The sequence below is a fragment of the Manis javanica genome, chromosome 17, assembly GCF_040802235.1.
Source record: "Manis javanica isolate MJ-LG chromosome 17, MJ_LKY, whole genome shotgun sequence".
Taxonomy (NCBI): Eukaryota; Metazoa; Chordata; class Mammalia; order Pholidota; family Manidae; genus Manis; species Manis javanica.
Window position 1 is genome coordinate 5569849 of NC_133172.1, and position 18286 is coordinate 5588134.

At 55.8% G+C, this 18286-nt stretch overlaps 2 protein-coding genes and 3 non-coding genes across 8 annotated transcripts; 4 read left to right on the forward strand and 1 right to left on the reverse strand.

Annotated features, from left to right (window-relative positions):
- Positions 1–1036: 1036 nt before the first annotated feature.
- Positions 1037–15460, forward strand: LOC118973819 (uncharacterized). Of its 4 annotated transcripts, XM_073225496.1 has the most exons (8): positions 1158–1176; positions 2658–2759; positions 3604–3646; positions 5541–5580; positions 5966–6214; positions 14995–15096; positions 15182–15241; positions 15356–15460. In XM_073225496.1, the coding sequence occupies exons 2-8, from the start codon at positions 2749–2751 to the stop codon at positions 15391–15393; spliced, it is 543 nt and encodes a 180-aa protein (XP_073081597.1). In that variant the 5' UTR covers positions 1158–1176; positions 2658–2748; the 3' UTR covers positions 15394–15460. The 4 variants fall into 4 exon arrangements, with proteins under 4 accessions (XP_036881835.2, XP_036881836.2, XP_036881837.2 ...); XM_037025940.2 differs by lacking the exon at positions 2658–2759 and having other exon boundaries at positions 1037–1176; XM_037025941.2 differs by lacking the exons at positions 1158–1176; positions 2658–2759 and adding an exon at positions 1037–1116.
- Positions 3441–3531, forward strand: LOC118973837 (small nucleolar RNA SNORD88). The gene has a single exon (XR_005063363.1). It is a non-coding gene; the product is annotated as a small nucleolar RNA SNORD88 (small nucleolar RNA).
- On the forward strand, positions 5363–5453 carry LOC118973838 (small nucleolar RNA SNORD88). The gene has a single exon (XR_005063364.2). It is a non-coding gene; the product is annotated as a small nucleolar RNA SNORD88 (small nucleolar RNA).
- On the forward strand, positions 5804–5893 carry LOC118973839 (small nucleolar RNA SNORD88). The gene has a single exon (XR_005063365.1). It is a non-coding gene; the product is annotated as a small nucleolar RNA SNORD88 (small nucleolar RNA).
- Positions 6533–10942, reverse strand: ACP4 (acid phosphatase 4). Its single transcript, XM_073226322.1, is given in 9 exon segments — positions 6533–7489; positions 7491–7513; positions 7574–7639; positions 7642–8175; positions 8421–8479; positions 8481–8688; positions 9572–9769; positions 9869–10226; positions 10228–10942. Coding segments are annotated over 9 exon segments (1593 nt in total). The 5' UTR covers positions 10288–10942; the 3' UTR covers positions 6533–7402.
- Positions 15461–18286: the final 2826 nt, after the last annotated feature.

The following is an 18286-nucleotide window of genomic DNA, read 5'->3' on the forward strand; positions in this document are numbered from 1 at the left end:
GAGACCCGTCTGGAAAGGGGGCTGGAGGCTCTATGCTAAGGAGACATCTGAGTAGAAACGCGACTGAAGAGAAGAAAGAGAGCCATGAGGATAGAATGGGGGAAAGAGTTCCAGTCAGAGGGAACAGCAAACGCACAGGTCCCGAGAGAGAAATGCCCTTGGCAGGTTCCAGGAAGACCAGGGAAGCCACTGTGCTTCTGGGCCTCAGTGAGGACTTTGCCTTACTTGGAGTGAGGCAGGAGCCAGTGAAGAAAATGTCTTTTTTTCTTAAAGAGAGTTTAGGTCTTTTCCTTTTACTTCAGACCACAAGTTTCATAGGAGTCTCCTCACTAGAATAACCACCCAAATGACCAAGGGAGACCGCAGGCTAAACAAAGTTGTGTTTTGGTCACAGAGACTTCGATCTACTGCATCGCTACCAAGAATCCAAGCCCCTAGGTTTTAGACCATCTCAACGGGGGTGAGCCCCAAACCCAGTCCGCCCTCAGGAGTTCCAGCCCCCGGCCCCCTCTTCCCTTACATCCCGGAGTCCAGGCCGCCGGGCCCCTCTGCACTTCAGCCTGGAGTCCACCCTTCCACCCCGTACCCATATCCAGGACCCCGCCTGCCTCTCCCCGCGCAGGCTCAGCCTCTGATTCAGCGACACGTGAGCATTTCCCTGAACGCGCCTCTCAATCTCCGCACTGACCCCGCCTCCTACTCTGCGGCGGGGCCTCTTCTGGGTCGGCCCCTGCATGGCTTGCGTCACAGCCGCGCTGGCGATTCCATTTGCTCCTCTCTTTTGCCCCGCCCCCACCCGGCGGGTCCTTCCTCCTCATGGCCCGCTTTTGTTGCTGTCCGAAGAACTGCCTGACCATCATGACAGGACAATCGGCCCGATATTTCCCCGCTCCTTTTTCTACGCCTCAGGGAAAATGTCTCATTGATTCCTCAGGAATATTTTACTATAAACAGGCATTATTCCCGTCTTCAAGCACCGAAGTGGGGTTTCCGATAACGACATATGTGCTGGACGACTCAGGGCGGAGCGTGAGCTGGCGCGGGGACGGGCATGTTAGCGGCGCCGACTATAAAATGTGACAAGCTACCGCTCTTGCTTTCTTTGGGACGAGAAACGTTAGTCACTTTCTGTCCTTTAGTTCCCGGGCTCTGGGATCCGGGTCTTGCGTCTGTGAGGTACTCGGGGCTGCATCAGGGGTAGCCACATCGTCGCGTGGATGGGGTCAGGACCTTTGTAAGGGTCTGGCGCGCTCCGAGGCGAGCCTGCGCATGCGCTGCGGGGCGAGCAGGGGCGTCGGGACGGAAAGGGGTGCTTAGTGTGGGGAGGACTCCTGCCTCCAGAGCGAACGGGTCTCGCTGTGTCGAGCCCTCCTTTACACTGCAGTTCGGCTGCGCGATTTCAGAAACCCACGTCGCAGGGGTCAGCCATCTTGTCTTTTCGGGGTTTGTTGGGTGCGGGAGACGTGTTACACCGAGTCTTTCTTGCTGCGGTTTTCCACCGCCGTGCTAGCTACGCGTGCTTTCCTTCGGAAGTCGCTCTTGTTTTTTTCCGATTCCAAAAGGATGGCATTTTTGTGCAACCTAGAACAAAGATTGTGGGGCAGGTAGAGACAAGCTTTCGGGAGTTTCTAAGGGAGAAGTGACAGTAAGTAGGGTGTGAATTACTGGCTGAGATCCAAATGGGAACGGTCTTAGGAGAGAGCAAACGGGGCCTCAGTTAAGGCTCAGGAGTCATTCTGACACGGTCACTCCAAATACTGAAAGTTATGTGGTTAGTTCAGACATCAAAGGTTTTTTTCGTGAAACGTTCTTTCTGGGCTAATCGGTCCTTGAGGCCCTGTTGGACATCGGCTTCCCGACTCCACGGTTTGCCGAGGAGGCTCAGCCCGGAGGCCGCCCCCTGATTGTCTGTCCCCACCTGCCGGGACCAGGCAAAAATCTCTAGCTGCTTCTTCCTCAGGCAACCACCTGGGAAACCCGTTGGCTTTATCATAGGATAAATACCTGTGATACGTGGAGGGATTTGTCTCATCCATTCATCGTTCGCGCGTCATCTTTCGCCATTGTGCGATATATTCGCTTTTTTTTTTTTTTTTGCTTTTTATTAAAAATCTCAAACGTTCATGGAAATAGACGTAAGTTTCACAGTCGATAACATTTCACTATGTTTACATATTCTGAAAGTCAACATCTTAATTCTAAAATAGGTTAATGGAAATGCTCGTCACCTTTGAAAATGGTCTGTTGGGCTGATTCCTTTATGATTCGCTCTCCTTTCTGCTTTGTGTTTATATATCCTGTCATCTCCAGAATGTCTTGAACAGCTGGTTTGTTCAAAAAATGGTTGCAGTAAAGGGTCTCTGGTTATTGTTTATGCTGCTTTTAGTTTTTTTTCCCTAGAATAGCTCCCTCCACTTTATTCCCGCCATCAGATTCTGCCAAGGGGTACTTTTTAAATAAGGTATCATTGATATACACTCTTATGAAGGTTTCACATGAAAAACATTGTGGTTACTACGTTGACCCATATTACCAAGTCCCCCCCACAAACCCCATTGCAGTCACTGTCCATCAGGGTAGGAAGAGGCCACAGAGTCACTTGTTGCAGTCGGGGACGGCGAAAATGAGAAACCGAGTCAGAATGACGTTTAATGCAGGGGCTTAGACTTCTCTGGAGACAAGGCATCAAGTCAGCACTCCCCTGCGTCTTTATTAAGTTACAGCAAGCAAAAAGACAGGCATCGATTAATGAGTATAGGGTGAGTTTTCTTCATCAAGCTAAAACAGTTGCAAACTACTCGTCTTAAAGTTTCTCTTATGTCTCGTCAAGTGTCCAGCCTCGTGAGTCTCAGCGTGTTCCTTATCTGGGTTTGCCTCCGAAGGATCACTAGAATTTGGCAGCCCTTGTCACACTGCTCATGACTCACACCAGATTCCAAGACGCAGCACCTATTGTTCTTTTAGATTAGTTTCAGCTATAGATTAAGGTGAAGCAGGGACTAAAACAGCAAGATTAACTGCTGGGGTATCTACAGTCACTACCTCTCTGTGCTACACTGTCTTCTTACCCGTGACCCCCCCACACACACACACCATGTGTACCGATCATAATACTCCTCAATCCCCCTCTCCCTCCCTCCCCTTTGGTAATTGCTAGTAAGGGGTGAGCATTTTAACAGCTTTAGCTATAAGGACTGTTAGGAGGTATAGCCAGTGCTGACAATCTTCAAAACTAAACGAGAGGTAGACACTGGGTTCTGAGGACAGTCCCCTGTGGACCTGTGACACTGGGGGAGTGGGGGCATCCTGGTGTCTGCGCAGGGAGAGCTGTGGACGTCCATAGCCTCCTGATGGATTTTGTTTTCCAGTTGCTGAGCACTGTTAGCTTGGCCTCTGTCCCTGAGGGTGAGTGGCCTTGGGACCTGGCTGTGGAGGGACCCGGGCTCCTGTGATGTCCAGCACTGGGCTCTGATACCTCTTGAGGACACAGTGCCCCCCAGGACCTTTGACACCTGGGGGTCTGAGGGGCCCTGGTTTTGAGGTACTCTGGACCTCCAGACTGTTTCTCTGCACCCTTGACTCACCGAGTCTTCTGTGTTACAGGTGGGTCTTCCAGCCGAGGGGCCACGGCCATCATTCCATCTTGGTAAGAGCCCTTGCCCTCCCACTCCTTGACCTACCAGGTCTAAAATAAAATATCTCACCTTCATCTTGGGTGACTGCCCATACCTCTGGGACTTAATTTAGGTACCAGCATCCCTGCTCGGGGTTTACATAGAAACCCCAGCGCTGCTGCCCTTGGCCTTGAAGATTATAAGCCAAACGACTGTTCTCCTGAGCCTCAGTCCCTCCACTGATGAGGAGCCATGGGCCTGAGTCCTCTGCCCGGCTTGGGGTCGGGTGGTGGTGCTGCCTTCAGAGGTAGGGGTTGAATGAATGAATGCTGTGGGTGTGACCTGCCAGAAATCTAAACTTAAAACTCAGCAGAAGAAAAGAAACAGGAAGGCTGGGAGCGCTGTCACACTGGGTTTTATAGACTGATTACAACACGCCTTTAAGGAAAGCTTAGTTCCCAAGGATCATGTATATAAAAACTGGTACAGTTACTAGTCACCCTTAATTTACACAGTAGTTGTTGAAATGACACGATTTACCCGGAGAATGTTCCACAGTGTTTCAAAGAGCTCGGCTGTAAAAGGGGCGGAGGGGGGATGGGTTATCTGAAAGGAGAAGAAACAAGCATTCTGAGCTCCAGGGCGATCTTCCCTGATCCTGGGTGTGGGCAGTGAACGGTGGCTTGGTGCAGTGGAAACCGGAAGCCTGTTCTCGGGGGTTCAGCTCCTACTGACAAGCACTTCAGGGACGAGGAGCTGCTTGCCGGAAAGGGCCAGCTCAGACTGCAGCTGCTGGAGGCCTGGGGGGGCTTGTCTCTTCATCTGAGGCCTCCTGTGCAGGCTCTGGGCATTCCCCGTGGGCTGAGGGAATTTCTGGGAGGGCGGAGTAGGGGAGGTGCCAGTGGGCAGGGATGCACAACAGGGCAGAATAGGGAAGAAAGCTGACCGAAGGGCCTCAGGGACAGTGCTGGCTGGATGCCAGGATAGGAGTGGTCTGTTCTGCGTGGTCCAGTCCAGTAGCCCTGGCCTCGGGTGGCTCTGGAGTCCTAGAAATGTGACTAGTGCAACTGGGAACCGGGCTTTTAAATTGTATTTAAACTTAAATAGTCTTTTGGACTGTGCATTTCTACACAAAACTTAGATGTAATGGTCTGTGTTGCTGGGCAGTTGCTCACCCTCTGGCACTCGCCATGTTTAAGCACTGGAGGGTTAACTGAGTTCTCCCAGGTCCCAGTGAGAAGCATGTAACTTTTCCCCCTTTCACAGAAGGTTCTGGTGCAGTTGCGGCCCCAGATTCCGAGCAGAGGAAGAGGGGTGCAGGGCTGGTGCCCAGCCGGTCTGCCCAGAGGCTTTGGAAAGTTGGGCGGGGAGGGCAGCTGCAGGGGTGTGTCCCTGGGCCTCAGAGCCAAGCCGGAGGCCACTGGATTTGCCAACAGCCTGTCTGCTGGGCACACTGACTCCATTTTCCAGGGAAACACCTGGGGATGGGTGTGTGCCTACGTCAGCTGCTGCGCATCATGCAAGGGACACCCAAGGACCAGCCAGACAGTGAGGGGTGGTCCGGGGAGCTGGCGGGGGGTGGGGGGGGGTGTCAGAAAGCAAGCAGTGGGTACTTGCCACTTGGCACCCGAGGGACCAGGTATTGGCCATTTGTCCTGCCTGGATCTTTGAGTTCTTATCTGTGTCATCCTCCTTTGCACTGTAGGCAAGTGTCTCTGGGACCCGACTGGGGAGGGAGGTGGGGCACCGGACCCCCATGATGTCCAGCACTGGGCTCTGACCTCCCATGAGGACATGGTGCCCCCTGGGATCTTTGACACCCAGGGGTCTGAGGGGCTGTGCTCCGGGCAAGGAGCAGGGGGGTGTCCACGGTTGCCCTGCACCCCACTGACCTCTTCTTCCTTGCCAACTCCTTCCTGTCTGCAGGTGGTTCCTCCAGGAGTGAAGAGCCCCACCATCCATCTGGGTAAGAACAGAAGGGTCTCCCTCTTAATTATTAGTAGCAACGATCATATTAAACTTCCAGTTAGGAAATGCAAATAATGCTAATGCTACAAAGGCAGGTGCAGGGCACATACTCAGCCAGGCACCGAGCGTTACATTCATTCCCTCTTCAGGGTCCCTGTGAAGGGGAAGGGGCTAGAGCAAGACTTCCCAGGGTCAGGGCCCCGAAGGGCTGTGCATGCACGGGGTCCCCATGAGGTCCAGCCCTGGGCTCTGACCTCCTGTGAGGACAAGGTGCTCTCCAGGACCTTTGACACCCGGGATCTGAGGGGCCTCCGTGCTGGGGAGGTGCTTGAGGGGAGGGGGAATGTGGCAGTTTCCCCTCCTGATGCCTGTGTCCCTTGCAGCTCCTGTGGCAGTGGCCCCCGCACGAGCTGACATTAGAACCACAGTGCCCAAGGGGACGGTGGCCAAGCAGCCCCCCATGGTCCTCCGGCAGCTGCACATCAAAGAGGCCAAGTGCAGCTGGAGCCCCCCTAGCTTGCGTGCTGGGGAAGGAGCATCCCTCAGCACCCCTCCTCTGACCGGACTTGCAGGGAGGAGCTGCTCGTGTGCCAGCCAGGCCTTCCCATGGCACTTGGCGCAGGGCCGGAAGCGTAAGTCCAGGGGAGCCCACAGGGACATGTCAGGGTGATGAGGCCCCATGCAGTGCTCTCTGAACCACCCCCGGGGAGGGTACGCACGGCCCAGTCCAGAGCTCCACCTCCTGTTGGCAAGCCGCCCCTGACGCCATGTTTGAGGAGCCCAGAAGAGGGGTGTCCTTGCCCTCACCACCCCATGGGCATCACCTATCAGCCGGTGCAGGCAGCTGGGTGCAGCGCCTCCCCTGGAGTGGGAGCACCTGGGCACAGCCTGTTAGGTTTCAGTCTTACAATTCAGCCCAGTTGACATGGTGGGTGGGCACCCACTCCTCTGCTCCATGGACCCCAAAGCACTACAGGCCAAATGGGGAGGACCGCATAGCCCGTGACATGAATGCATCATAAAGTTTGTACCCTTTCTCTTAACAGTTTTTGAAATACAATGTTCTTACTTAATACTTGCAGCATATACAAGACTGGTTTAGGAACCTTCGTTTCTCTTGTAATGGTTTTTCTCAGACTTTTTTCAGTGCCTTTTGCTTTTAAAGCAGACTTGCCGTTTGTTCGCCCAGGGAGAGGGCAGCTGGGCCTATGTGGTTTCCTAGCTGCATGTGTGGCCTCTGGCCAGTGTCTATCACATCTGGGCTAAGGGTTTCAGGGCCAGGAGTCACCTGTGAGGACAGCAGCCATGACAAAGGGGTGCTGGCACACAGGCACTTACTCAATAGCCTCGCATTGCCACATGTGGACGGGTGTGGAGCTGAATCCAGAACCCTCTCAGGATGGGCAGGGGTCATGCACAGCAGACAGGGGCCCCATCTCTCCACGGGCATCTCTGGACATGTGCATAAGTACAAATACCTGTGTCAGCACATGTGTAGGCACACCTACAGGTATGTGCCCACATGCACAGACTGCATAGCATGTGCACGTGTCCACAGGGATGTCATGTGGGCTCACGTATGTACCAATGCCCTGCAGGCCCACACATAAGTGCAGAAACATTCACGTGTCTGCTCACAAGCCACACACGTACATATATGACACATGTACACACTGCACACAACCACTTGTAGCAGCCCGGTGGGAATCCCTCTCCGTGTTGCCCAGGTGGCCACAGTGAGTCACAGAGGCCAGAGCAGTGGGTGAGCAGACGTGGGGTCCGGTGTCAGCTATGGGAAAGGGGGTACCCAGTTTCTCAGCTCACATAGGCCCTCCCCAGGCCGGCAGGCAGCCAGGTCTCCAGTTCGTAAGCCCCACACTGAGCGCTGCAGGCATACCCGCAGCCCCAAGCCAGCGGGGGCAGGACGGTGGCTGGGAGAACACCGGTGTGAGTTTCAGGACCTCAGCTGCTTCCCCAGACCAGGCCACCACCTGCAGGGATTGCAAACTCATGGGAGTCGTAGCAGGGCACCCCACGAGCTGGAGACCGGGCAGGGCAGTCAGCCGGCAGAAGTGGCCTAGTGGGCAGGGGTCTGGCCACCCAGGGAGGCTGAGGGGCAGAGGCAGGCCGGTGCAGTCATTGCAGTAGAAGAGGGAGATTGTGACATTCCTGGAGGGCGAGAGCAGACAAGTGACACCCAGGCCTTGACTTAGTGCCACTGACCTGAAGTCCAGAGAGCAGCTGAGTGGAGAAACCGGGCTCCTGGCTCCTACCTGGCGGCCTGATCCATCCCAGGCCACGGCCACTGTCCGTCGCTCTGGAGAGTTGCATCCCCCCTGTCCCGGGGGCTGCCCCCACCTCCCCTGCGTCTTCATCTGAGTTGCCGAGGCAGGTGGCATATGGTGGGGTGTGCCCATCATAGAGACCCGGACCCCCAGGCGGGCTGGTAGTGCTGTCATGCTGTGGGCAGAGAGACGGCTCATCTCCTGACCTCCAGACTTGTGCATCTGGCAGTCTCCCCGCTCCTTAGAACCACGCACAAACGCACCGAAGCTGCTCACCCTCGAAGTCCCAGTCCCACCAGTATAGGTAGTCATTTAAAAAAGATCAATCAAATATATGCAAAACATGATGAGCTCAGGCAGCCTGTTCTAGAAGGGCTAAATTTCTCCACACCATCACCTTCCTCCTCGAGTATACCTCTGGTGATAGGGCCTGAAGGTAGGTTGGTGATAGGAATTACCCAGGGCAGCGGGCTGAAGTCCCACTGAGACCACCAGCTTTTCCTTAACCCAAATCGCCATCCCCCTCATCCCTGTGCCACGTGGCACCGCCTGCCTTCCAAGGACTCAGCTGAGTAGGTGACCATCTTGAGGGGCAGCCCCAGGTGCTAGACTTGAGAAGTTGGGAAGGATGGCATCCAGCAGGCAAGACCAGGGCTGGAACCCAGAGGAAGCCTCCCGGCCCCGCGCCTCTCCTCACCCCCTCGGCTGGGCCTCTGCTGCCCGGGATGGCCCCACATGAGCCTTAATATCCAAAGCTGAGATCTGGGCTAGCGTCTGTAGGGCGTTTGGGGGAGGCCAGGATGGGAGGGGAGGAAGGCCTGCTGGGGAGAGACGGGAAGAGAACGAAGTGACAGACATTCTGAGCTCTTCACCTTCCCGCAGGCCCTCCGGGGCTGGTGTTGTCCCTGATTAGCCGCAGTCCTCCCGTCAGCCGACTCCCTCATGGGCTGGGTCTGGCCAGGAAGTTGGTGTGGGAAATACCAGTAATAGTAATGACCATTCACAGGGCTGAAGCCTTTCTGAAACCCTTGGGCCCAGAGGTGTTTCAGAATTAAGATATTTTCGCTTTTAGAGGGTCCCATGGTGCCAATACCATATCGTGCCTCGGAACATAGCCAGTGGTGTCTGGGGTAGCCCCCTTAATCCTACACGTTGCTGTTTGCACCGTGCAATTAGCTGTAAATCTGGGGACAGGAAATCCTGGGGCAAAATGTCTCAAACCAAAATCAGTCCGAGGGAGAAGTAAAGTTTAAAGTCCGTTTATTGCTTATAAGCTGCAGCCCGGGCGCCTCTCCTGCTCCCGCGGGGGCCAGACCACCCGTCCCCACCTCAGGTTCAGGTAAGCCCTCCTTCATGGAGGTGAGCTCCACCCCTGAGGATATGCAGACACACGGAAGCCAGGCCGGATATTCTGGGAATACTGCAATTTTCCCCACAGGAACATGCCCAGGAAATGCGGTAAGGAAAGCTGATGCAAAGGACCACGCGTTCAGGTCAGCTCCTGCTGCCCAAGTTGCGGTTTCGGGCGTTTTCCGATAACGGAACTGCATAGGGGGAGCAAGCATGTATCCTCGAATCTCGGGGGTGCCTCTGTCGGCCGCTGTTGTAAGCACGTCGCGTGGATTACGTGGTTTCAGCCTTCACGGCAACCTCAGGTTCCAGGTGTCACCGTCCACGCTCTGCAGATGGGGAAACTGGGGCTCTAAAGGTTAAGTGACCTGTCTGAGGAAACACATGAGCAGCAAAGCTGGGGTTCGAATGCAGGTGCCCTTAACCACCTGACTGTGTGGGTGGCGCGAGGGTTTACCTGGCGCATGAGGGTGTCCAGAACCTTCCCCGCTCTGCGGAGCGGCTCCCAGACCAGCGCCGGGCCCGTAAAATTATTCCCCTAAGTCGGGAAGTACCCCCCGACCTCCACCTGCGGCTCCTCCCCGTCGGCCCCGCCCACTGCCACGGTGGCCACGCCCCTCCTGCCTGCCCGGTCCCGCCGTGGCACCCACACCGTCCAGGCCTTCAGGCCCGCCTTGTACTCCGTAGCCTCGGTGGCCTCCCTCAGCAGCTGGGGGTGACTGAGGGCCTCACAGTGGGCAGGGAGGCGGGCCTCTTGTCTCTGGTCCACGGTCTCCCAGGTCTGGCTGCGCAGCGCTGGGGGGCCGGCCCACCCCGCCTGGACAGCTCCGCCCAGGGGAAGGCACAGGCTTCCAGGGGGCGCCCAGCATGCTGGAGCGGGCCCGCCCAGTCTCTGGGTCTCTGTCTCCGGCCCTCCCACCCCCACCCCCGCGCTGTCCGGCCCTCTGACCTTGTCCTCCCTGACCAGCGCGGTGTGCACAGGGCTGCGTCTCCAAGCGGCCTCGGGGAACCAGACTAGCCAGGTCGGACTGAGCGCCCTCCAGCATCCGGCCAAAGTCGGCTGCGAACATGCACCTGGTGTGGGGCGAGCGCGGGCTGGGCAACACAGCCGGGATCAGAGGTCAGCTGCAGCGCTAAACCACAACGGGATTCAGTTCAGGTCCAAGGTCAGGTGTTGGGAGTCAAGACTTAGGGCAGGTTCTAGTGTCCCGCCTTGTCCCGCCTTCAATGTTGGAAGTTGGGCTCAAGGGTCAGAGGTCAATGTCAGGAGCTGTGGGGTTGGGGATCAGAAGTTGGGTGGGAACGTAGGATTAAGGGGGTCAGTTGAGTCAGTGGAAGTCAGGAGGAGCAGAATCGCCGGTGGCTGGAAATTGGAAGTAAAGATTAGGAGGGCAAACTGGAGGACGTGGGGTCAGAGTTCAGTACATGTCCATCAGGGATCAGAGGTCAGGAGGAATGAGCCTAATTGGGGAATGTTAGAAGATAGAGCAGGAGATGGGAAAAGAAAGTCAGATTTGATGAAGAGTAGAGGGCAAAGGTTGGCAGTCAAGAGAGCAAGTCCAATCAAGGTAGTTTCGGATTCAACAGAAAAATCGATCAAGTTTTGGAGTTAAAGGTCGACAGTCAGAAGGTCTGGTTGGAGTCTGTGGGAGTCAGAGAATAAAGTCAATTGATAGAGGTCAAGATGTGACTCAGGTTGAGATGGGTTAGTTGGAGGTCAGAGATCACGTCAGGTTGATGGGGGTTAGGTAGGGTACAGGTCAGATTGATGGTGGTCAAAGGTTAGAGGTGGAGGCCAAGGGAGCACTGAAATCAGTAGAGGTCAGAGGTGGGTCAGAAGGCCAGGAAGGGTCAGCAGGGCACTGCCTCCTCCCTCTGGTACTCCAGGCTCAGAGAGGTCTGGGAGGGGCTCCTCAGGAAGCTGTTCAGCTGCAGGCGGACGAGCTCCTGAGGATAGAGCAGACCTGACCCTCTGCAGACCCCTCCCCATGCGCCCCTCCCCAGCTTGTCACCCTGGTCGCCATGGTGGAATACCTAGGGACAGAACCATGTGAGGGGCGAGGCTGGAGGGAGGACACCTCACCACAGCCATGAACACCAGGGGCCTTCCGTCAGGGCTGGAGCAGCAACGGGAAGAGGAGCGGTCCAGGGGAGGCCCTGGAACCCAAGCCCAGTCATTGCCACACAGCCCAGACCCTGAGCTCAGCCTGCTGTCTCTGCCGCAGCCCCACCCGTTCATTATCCGGCACCCCCAGAAGGGCAGGTCCCAGCTCGCCTCCCCCAGGAGCCACGGTGGCCTCCAGCTCCCCTGGGCCTTTGCCAGCCTTGGATTAAGTGGTGGGTCTACCCATTTAATCTTGACTGTAACCCCAGAAGGGACTGATAGAATTACTACCATCCCCTTGTGCAAATGGAGAAACTGAGGCACAGAAGGGCTAAGTAATCTGCCTGAGGGAACACAGCTAGCGACAAAGCTGGGATTTAAACCCGGGTGCCCTTCCCTGGGCTCAGAGGGAGAGAGACCCCTGCCCTATGTTGTAGACACATGCTGTGCTCTCTCCTCCCTCCCACCCCCCAGTCTGCCCTTTTCTTCACCTCTTAAGTGTTGAGGCTCTCTTGGGCTTCTTAGAGATTACACCTTCTTCTGGCATGGGGGGGCCAGTGGTTGAACACCCAACCCTAACCTCGCCACTTCCCAGTGAGTTTGAGCAAGTCACTGCACCTGTCTGCCTCTTGACTCCTCATTCGTCAAATGGGAGCAGGCGCAATCTGTACCATCTCCCTGCCGGTTAATGAGCGCAAATACCCTCAGCAATCACGGCAAGGTTTCTGCAGAATCCTGCTGCACAATGTTAATGACTTACTGCTGTGTGATAAATCACCTAAACACTCAGTGGCTTAAGACAGTAGCCACTTATTTTTTCACAGTCTGTGTGCATCAGGAACTTGGGAGTGGCTCGGCAGGGTGGTTCTGGCTCAGGATCGGAAGTTGCAGAACAGCCCTTGACGGGGGCTGGTAGAGTGACACAGAAGCTCACTGACATGGCTGCGGGCAGGAAGCCTCAGCTCCTCGCCATGGCGCTGCTTGCACATCTTCGCAGTGTGAGGCCAAGTGCGTTTATAACCTTTATAAAAGAGACCCCAGAGAACTCACCAGCCCCTTCCACCGTGCAAGGACATAGTGAGAAGACAAACATCTATGAACCGGGAAGCGGGCCTTCACCAGACACCAAATCTGCCAGTGCCTTGATCTTGGAGGTCCAAACTCCAGAACTGTGACAAGTAAATTTGGGTTGTTTACAAGCCTCCACATGCGTGATAGTGTCCTAGCAGCTGGAGCTGACTAAGACTCCACCTCCACGTGCTGAAGGTGATCACCCCTGCGAAGGCTCTTTAGCCCCGTGAGGGAGTGGATTCACAGGCTCCGGGGACTGGAGGCCCCTGCTCAGCCTTCCGCCCAAGCGCATGCCAGGGGGACCCCCTGGCTCTTCCCCGTTGGCCCGCCCCACCCCTCCAACCCACTTTCAGTCCTCCATCCTGCTCTGTGCCCTGGAGGTGGGCCTCTGCCCTCAGCTCCGTTCTGGCCCCGTCTTCCAGATTCCAGTTGGGATCGGCCAGTGAGGGAAGCAGAACTCCCGAGGGTGAGAGGTGGTGGCTATAGCGTGGCTCCCACTGGGGGCCCCTGCCTCTTAGGGTTCAGGTGACATGGATCCCTCTAGGGCCCTGAATGCCTGCGAGGGTGTGATTGCTAGCTCTGCCATAGCAAATCACCACCAGCTGGGTAGCTTAGACACCAGAAATTTATTCTCTCACAGTTTTGGAGGCAAGAAGTCGGAAATCAAGGTGTCAGCAGGGTTGGGTCCTTCTGAGGCTGCGAGGAAGGGTCTGTTCGCAGCCTCTCCCCGGGCTTCTGGTGGCGTGGCCATCCTGGGCGTTCCTTGGCTTGTCAACCTATTACTCCGGTCTCTGCCTCCATCACCACGTGGCCTTCAGCCTGTGTGTCTGTTTCTGGGTCTCTTCTTTTGTAAGGACACGAGCTATGACCTCATCTTAACTTGATTACATTTGCAAAGACACTATGTCCAAATAAAGTCACAGTCACAGGTCCCAGGGCCGAGGACTTGAATAGATCTTTTAGGGACTCAAGTCAGGGTGATAGCAGCTTCCCAACTTTGCTAAGCCCCAGCCTATCACCTCTGAATGTGGTCCCTGCATTAAACTTCTCTCTGGCTAACCCCTTTTGAGCTGTGTCCCCTGCTTTCTGCTGTGACACTGAGAAGGAACAGCCTTCCAGATTTCCTAATGTTCATTTTTCCATACACATACTTTTTGCCACAAGGAGATACAGGAGACGTGCAATTTGTAGCAATCTCCTCCTTTCCATGTCTGTAACACTTCCATCTCACCTAATACCCCCTCTCCATTCAAATGTCCCCGAGTTCCCCCCAGATATCCTTTCCAGCTGATTTGTCCAAACTAGAACCCCGTTCAGGATTGCTTACCAAATCTGGTCATATGTCTCTCACAGATTTTTAAAAATAAAGCCAGTGCACTTGCCTCTGTTTGGTCTTGTGACATGGGCTTGCTGCAGAGACCAAGCCAGTTGCCCTGTTGAATGTCTTGCCTTCTGGAATTTTCTGGTCGGTGACCTAAGGTATAGATTTTACAGCCGATTCTTGTCATTCCCGGTAGTTAATAAAGTTAGCAGGAACACTTAATCAGCAAATTCTGAATCATTGCTTCTAGGGGAAATACAAGCCTGTCACACAGATTATAATTTTAAATCCTAACATCTGCTCATCCTGGGAGATTCTATTTCTTCATTTCACAAAGTCGAAAATTTGCCTGAGGCCACCACCCCACTGACAGGTGTGGGAATTGGGCTTCCACCTCGTGCAGCTGGCCCCAGAGTGGGAGTCCCCCCCTGCATGGAAGCACCCCTCCCAGCTTCGTGCCCTGGGCGGCCCAGCTTCAGAGCCGAAACGAGGGAGCAGTCCCCTTGTCCGACGTGCACAGCCAGTGACTCAGGATTTTAGCCACCTGTCCGTGAATGACCGCGAGAGCGCCGGGCGTATTCATTTGGGGATTACAAATAAGTTCTAGCAAGGCGGTGAGTTCAAAAAGATGGGGTCCGCAGGTACTGAAGGTTCACTTTTTCTCTAGCCTCTATATTTCTGGTAACCTGGAAGTTAGCTCTAAAGGTGTGGTGGCCAAAAACAAAGGCAGTTAGGTGTCTACAAAACTGGCAGGAGGGCTGGCAGTCAGGCAGGGATGGTGGGTGGGCTGTGGGAGTCACGGGCCCGGCACTGGACGTGGAGAAGCCGCTGCCTCTGCCCCCACGTTTCTACTGTGATGACTGACGCTCCCACCCCACGCAGGTGGCTGGGCACTGGGGTGGCCAGTCCAGCCTCTGCTGCGCCCCTCAACCTCGTGTCCGGCAGCCTCTGCTGGAGGAAACCTTGCCTGGGCCGCCTCCCCTGCCCTCCCGGCCCCCAGCCTCCTGCTGCTCTGAGATGTTCCAGAGCTGCCCCCTGCCCCCTGCCCTCGCAGCCCTCCCATAGCCCTCCGGCACTCTGCGGGGAGCGCGAAACAAACTCCCCAGGGCTGCGCTGGAAGTCTTGACTCTCTGATTTCACATGTCCCCTTCCCAAGTTCAGATACTGCATGTGACATTCTGCACCCAAATCCCGCTCTGCCCCTATGTGCCCTCTACCCAGAATGCCCTTCTCCCATCACCAGGGCCACCATTCTGGTCTCCCTGACGACCCCCCTCTCAGGTTCCGGGACCGAGCGCGGCTGTCTCAGAGGCCCAGGCGAGGTAGAGAGAGGAGGCCAAGCAGCTGAGCGGCTGAAGCACCATGGCTCCAAACTCGCAGGAAGTGAGAAGGGTCCAGCAGGGGCAGGGAGGCCTGGGAGGGGCTGGAGGTGCAGGGACAGACCCTGACCTCTGCCCCCTCTCCACAGAATGTAACTCTGGCCATTGCCATGTTTACCATCGTCGCCTCCATCTATTTCTTCAACAAGGTGAGTGGGAAGAGGGCAGAGGTGGCAGTCTGGGTCCCTGTCTCTTTGGCTCCCGTTTTATTGTCTCTGTTTCTCTCCCATGTCTCTGTGAATCTCTTTCTCTCCCTCTCCTAGGCTCAACAATGAGAAGACCCAGGACGCGCCTAATCTAAGAGCTTTGCGTCTGCCTCAGACCATGACTCTGGCTTCTGAGACTGAATAAATGTGACTGAATCAGCACATCCGCTTCATCCCACCACCCTGGCGGAGGCATACAGACTGGGCAGCTCTGGGGTTGAGGGCCAGCTCTTTGGGCCAGGGGGTGTGGTGGGGGAGGGACCTGGCCTCCTGGGGCTGAGGAAGGAGGGAACTGGAGACCCGGACTTCAGATCTGAGGCTAAGAGCCCAGAATCTGAACTGGGTTTTGAGGGATGAATAAGAGTCTGTCAGGAGCATTTAGAGAGTGGGGAAGGACATTTCAACTTTGTATGCAAGAGCACAGAGGGAAGGAAGAGCAGAACTGATTCACCTGGTACCAACACAGACAGCTACGGACTTCAGATCTGTTTCTTGTCTCTGAGCCCTGGTTTTCTTGTCAGTCAGACAAGACAAAGATGAAATCTTTGTCTGATGGCCCCAGAAGGCCACAAGGGTGGCCTGAGATCAAAGATGTGAATGGAATTTGTAAGCTGCAAAGGGTCTGTAGTTATCATCTTCATCCTTCCCATCTTACTCTCACCAAACTCCTATTCGACCTTCAGTACCAATTGTCAATGCCCCTTCCCATAGATGTGTCCAGATCTCCAGAGTCTGTTACTAGCTCCCTCACTAACCGCCTCCTCCCCTCTCCCTGCCCCCTTCCCCAGAAGGTAGAATGCCCTTGGGTTGACCTTCATCCACTTTCTCATCTGATAAACACTTTCAAGATCTGAAAAGGTGGCTTCCGAGTGGAGTGACCGAACATCCTGGGTTTCCCAGGAAAGGCCCGGCAAATTCCAATTAGGAACGGACTTAACAGTCGCCATGTAACTTTAGCTCACGGATTACAGACGGTTCGGGCCGCTTGTTCCAGCATAACTGGTGATGGCGCCCTCTAATTCTCAAAAGCGTAATCATTTATTTGTAGGAGGCCTTGAGCGCAAAACTCAGAACAACCACATGGGGGCGGCGTTGGACTATTTTCGCAGCCAGAAGTTCGTGGCCCGGCCCCAGGAGGGAAGTTGATTTCCCCCAAACGCTAATTCTGAAAGCTGGGCAGGGAGCCATCCCTGCTGCTGCTTCCCCGCTGGCCAGGACTTCCTCTTACCTGGACCTTCACCCCGCACTCTCTCTCGTCCGGTCCCCACAGGGGTCTTCTACTCCCTCCCTGCCCACGGCCCTCCCACTGCTCCCCAGAGCCCCGCAGCAAGAGCCCCAGCCCCACAGCCAGCACCAGGGTCTGTGTGTGGCAGGACGCCTTCCTGTCTTTTCTTTTTTTTAAACCTCACTTACCTCTTAAATCCCCTCCTCGGGGTATCCTTAACCGCCCATAACAGGTGGTAAAAATGCCCCACCCCAGTGCCTTTGCTCACGCTCTGTGCCTTGCCTGCAGAGTCCTCTCCTCCGCTTTGCGTCGACTCCCCCCGGAAGGAATCCTAAGAAGCCCGTCCAATCAGGGTGAGGCTGCCCGCCCGCCCCCCACCCATCCCTCCTTACTCTCCCCTCCCATCTTGGCGGCTCTGACTGGGAGCTTGGGGGGCAGGGGATGCACAGAACAGGCCCTGACTCCTAACGGACCCGCAGCCTGGGTCTTGGCTGTCAGTGTTTGTAAAAGAAACAAATACCGACGACGGAATCTCTCTTTGCATGGTTGCCCCCCTACCCAGGGTTTTCCCCCACTGAGTTTCTCGGTCCCCTGGGAGCTATCAGGGTCGCATTTCACAACTTGGAGATGGATGGGGCTCAGCCCGCAGCCCATGGGAATCCCTGGGGGGTGTTTGAAACTCCCAGAGCCCAGCTTTACCCTGGACCACTTAAACCGCAACGCCTGGGGACCGGGCCTGGACATCGATTGGATTTTAAAAGCTCCCCACGGAGATCCTAATGCGCAGACGGGTCAGGAGGCGTCACCGCAGTGCGTTTTCCAAAGACAGAAGAGATAGATTTTCCCCCTGGCGCTTCCAGCGCTTCCGAGGGAGCTGTGCAGACACGTCAGAAGACACAGGACGCCAAGCAAAAACGAACCTTTAGTTTGGAAATACCTGGGAGCTAGGAAACCGAAGAGAGCCAGCAACGCTGCTTCCCAGGCAGGGGCTCCAGAGGGCTGGGGGGTGGGGGGCATGTGCTCTTCCAGCGGCAGCAGTGGCCCGGTGCTGTCTGTGTCACTCCCACCTGCAGGACAGTCCTGTCTGCGCGGCGCTTTCCTGGTTTAGCCCTGAAAGTCCCCCATCCCTGGAATTGCTGTCACACTCACTGCACATTCCTGGGCCGTGTCTGTATTCCTGTCTTTCCACCAAGGCCCATGTCTCTGAGGACGTCCAGACTGTCCCCTGTCTGTGTGTCTTCCTGTCGTCCATCTGTCTCCTCCCCCGCAGCCTCCTCCCCTGCAGCTGAGGCCGCAGCTCCCCTCACAGGAACTCTCCAAGTCCCTCTCTCTAGCTGGGCCTTTGTCTCCAGATCTTTTTCTGTCTGTCTCCCACTGGGTGCCCCCCGCAGCCTCGCCAGTCTCTCACCGCCTCTCTGCCTCGGCTCCCATCCGCACCCACGGCTGTGTGGTCCTAGCACATCTGCGCACCCTTTATCCCCTCCAAGGCTCTCTTCTTCCACTTTGCTGCTTTCTCTCTGGGTCCCTGTCCCCCTCTCTCTGGGTCCCTGTCCCCCCCACCTCTGGGTTCCTGTCCTTTTCTACACCTCCCTAGTCCTGCCTCCCCACTCTGCTATTCATTTCTGGGGGCACTGTCTCCAGAGTTTGAGAAGATGGGAGATCCCCCTGTCCTTCCCTCCCCGCTCCCCCTCCCTCCCTGCACTGTCCCCAGACCCTCAGGATTTCCCTTCACGTCCTCAATGGACGGTTGGGCCTCCCACCCA

Coding starts and splice junctions, on each gene's coding strand:
- LOC118973819 (XM_037025940.2), top strand. CDS start 1,052: ATGTTAGCGGCGCCGACTATAAAATGTGACAAGCTACCGCTCTTGCTT. Junction 1,177..3,603: donor CCGGGTCTTGCGTCTGTGAG/GTACTCGGGGCT, acceptor TCTGTGTTACAG/GTGGGTCTTCCAGCCGAGGG. Junction 6,215..14,994: donor CTTGGCGCAGGGCCGGAAGC/GTAAGTCCAGGG, acceptor CCCCCCTCTCAG/GTTCCGGGACCGAGCGCGGC.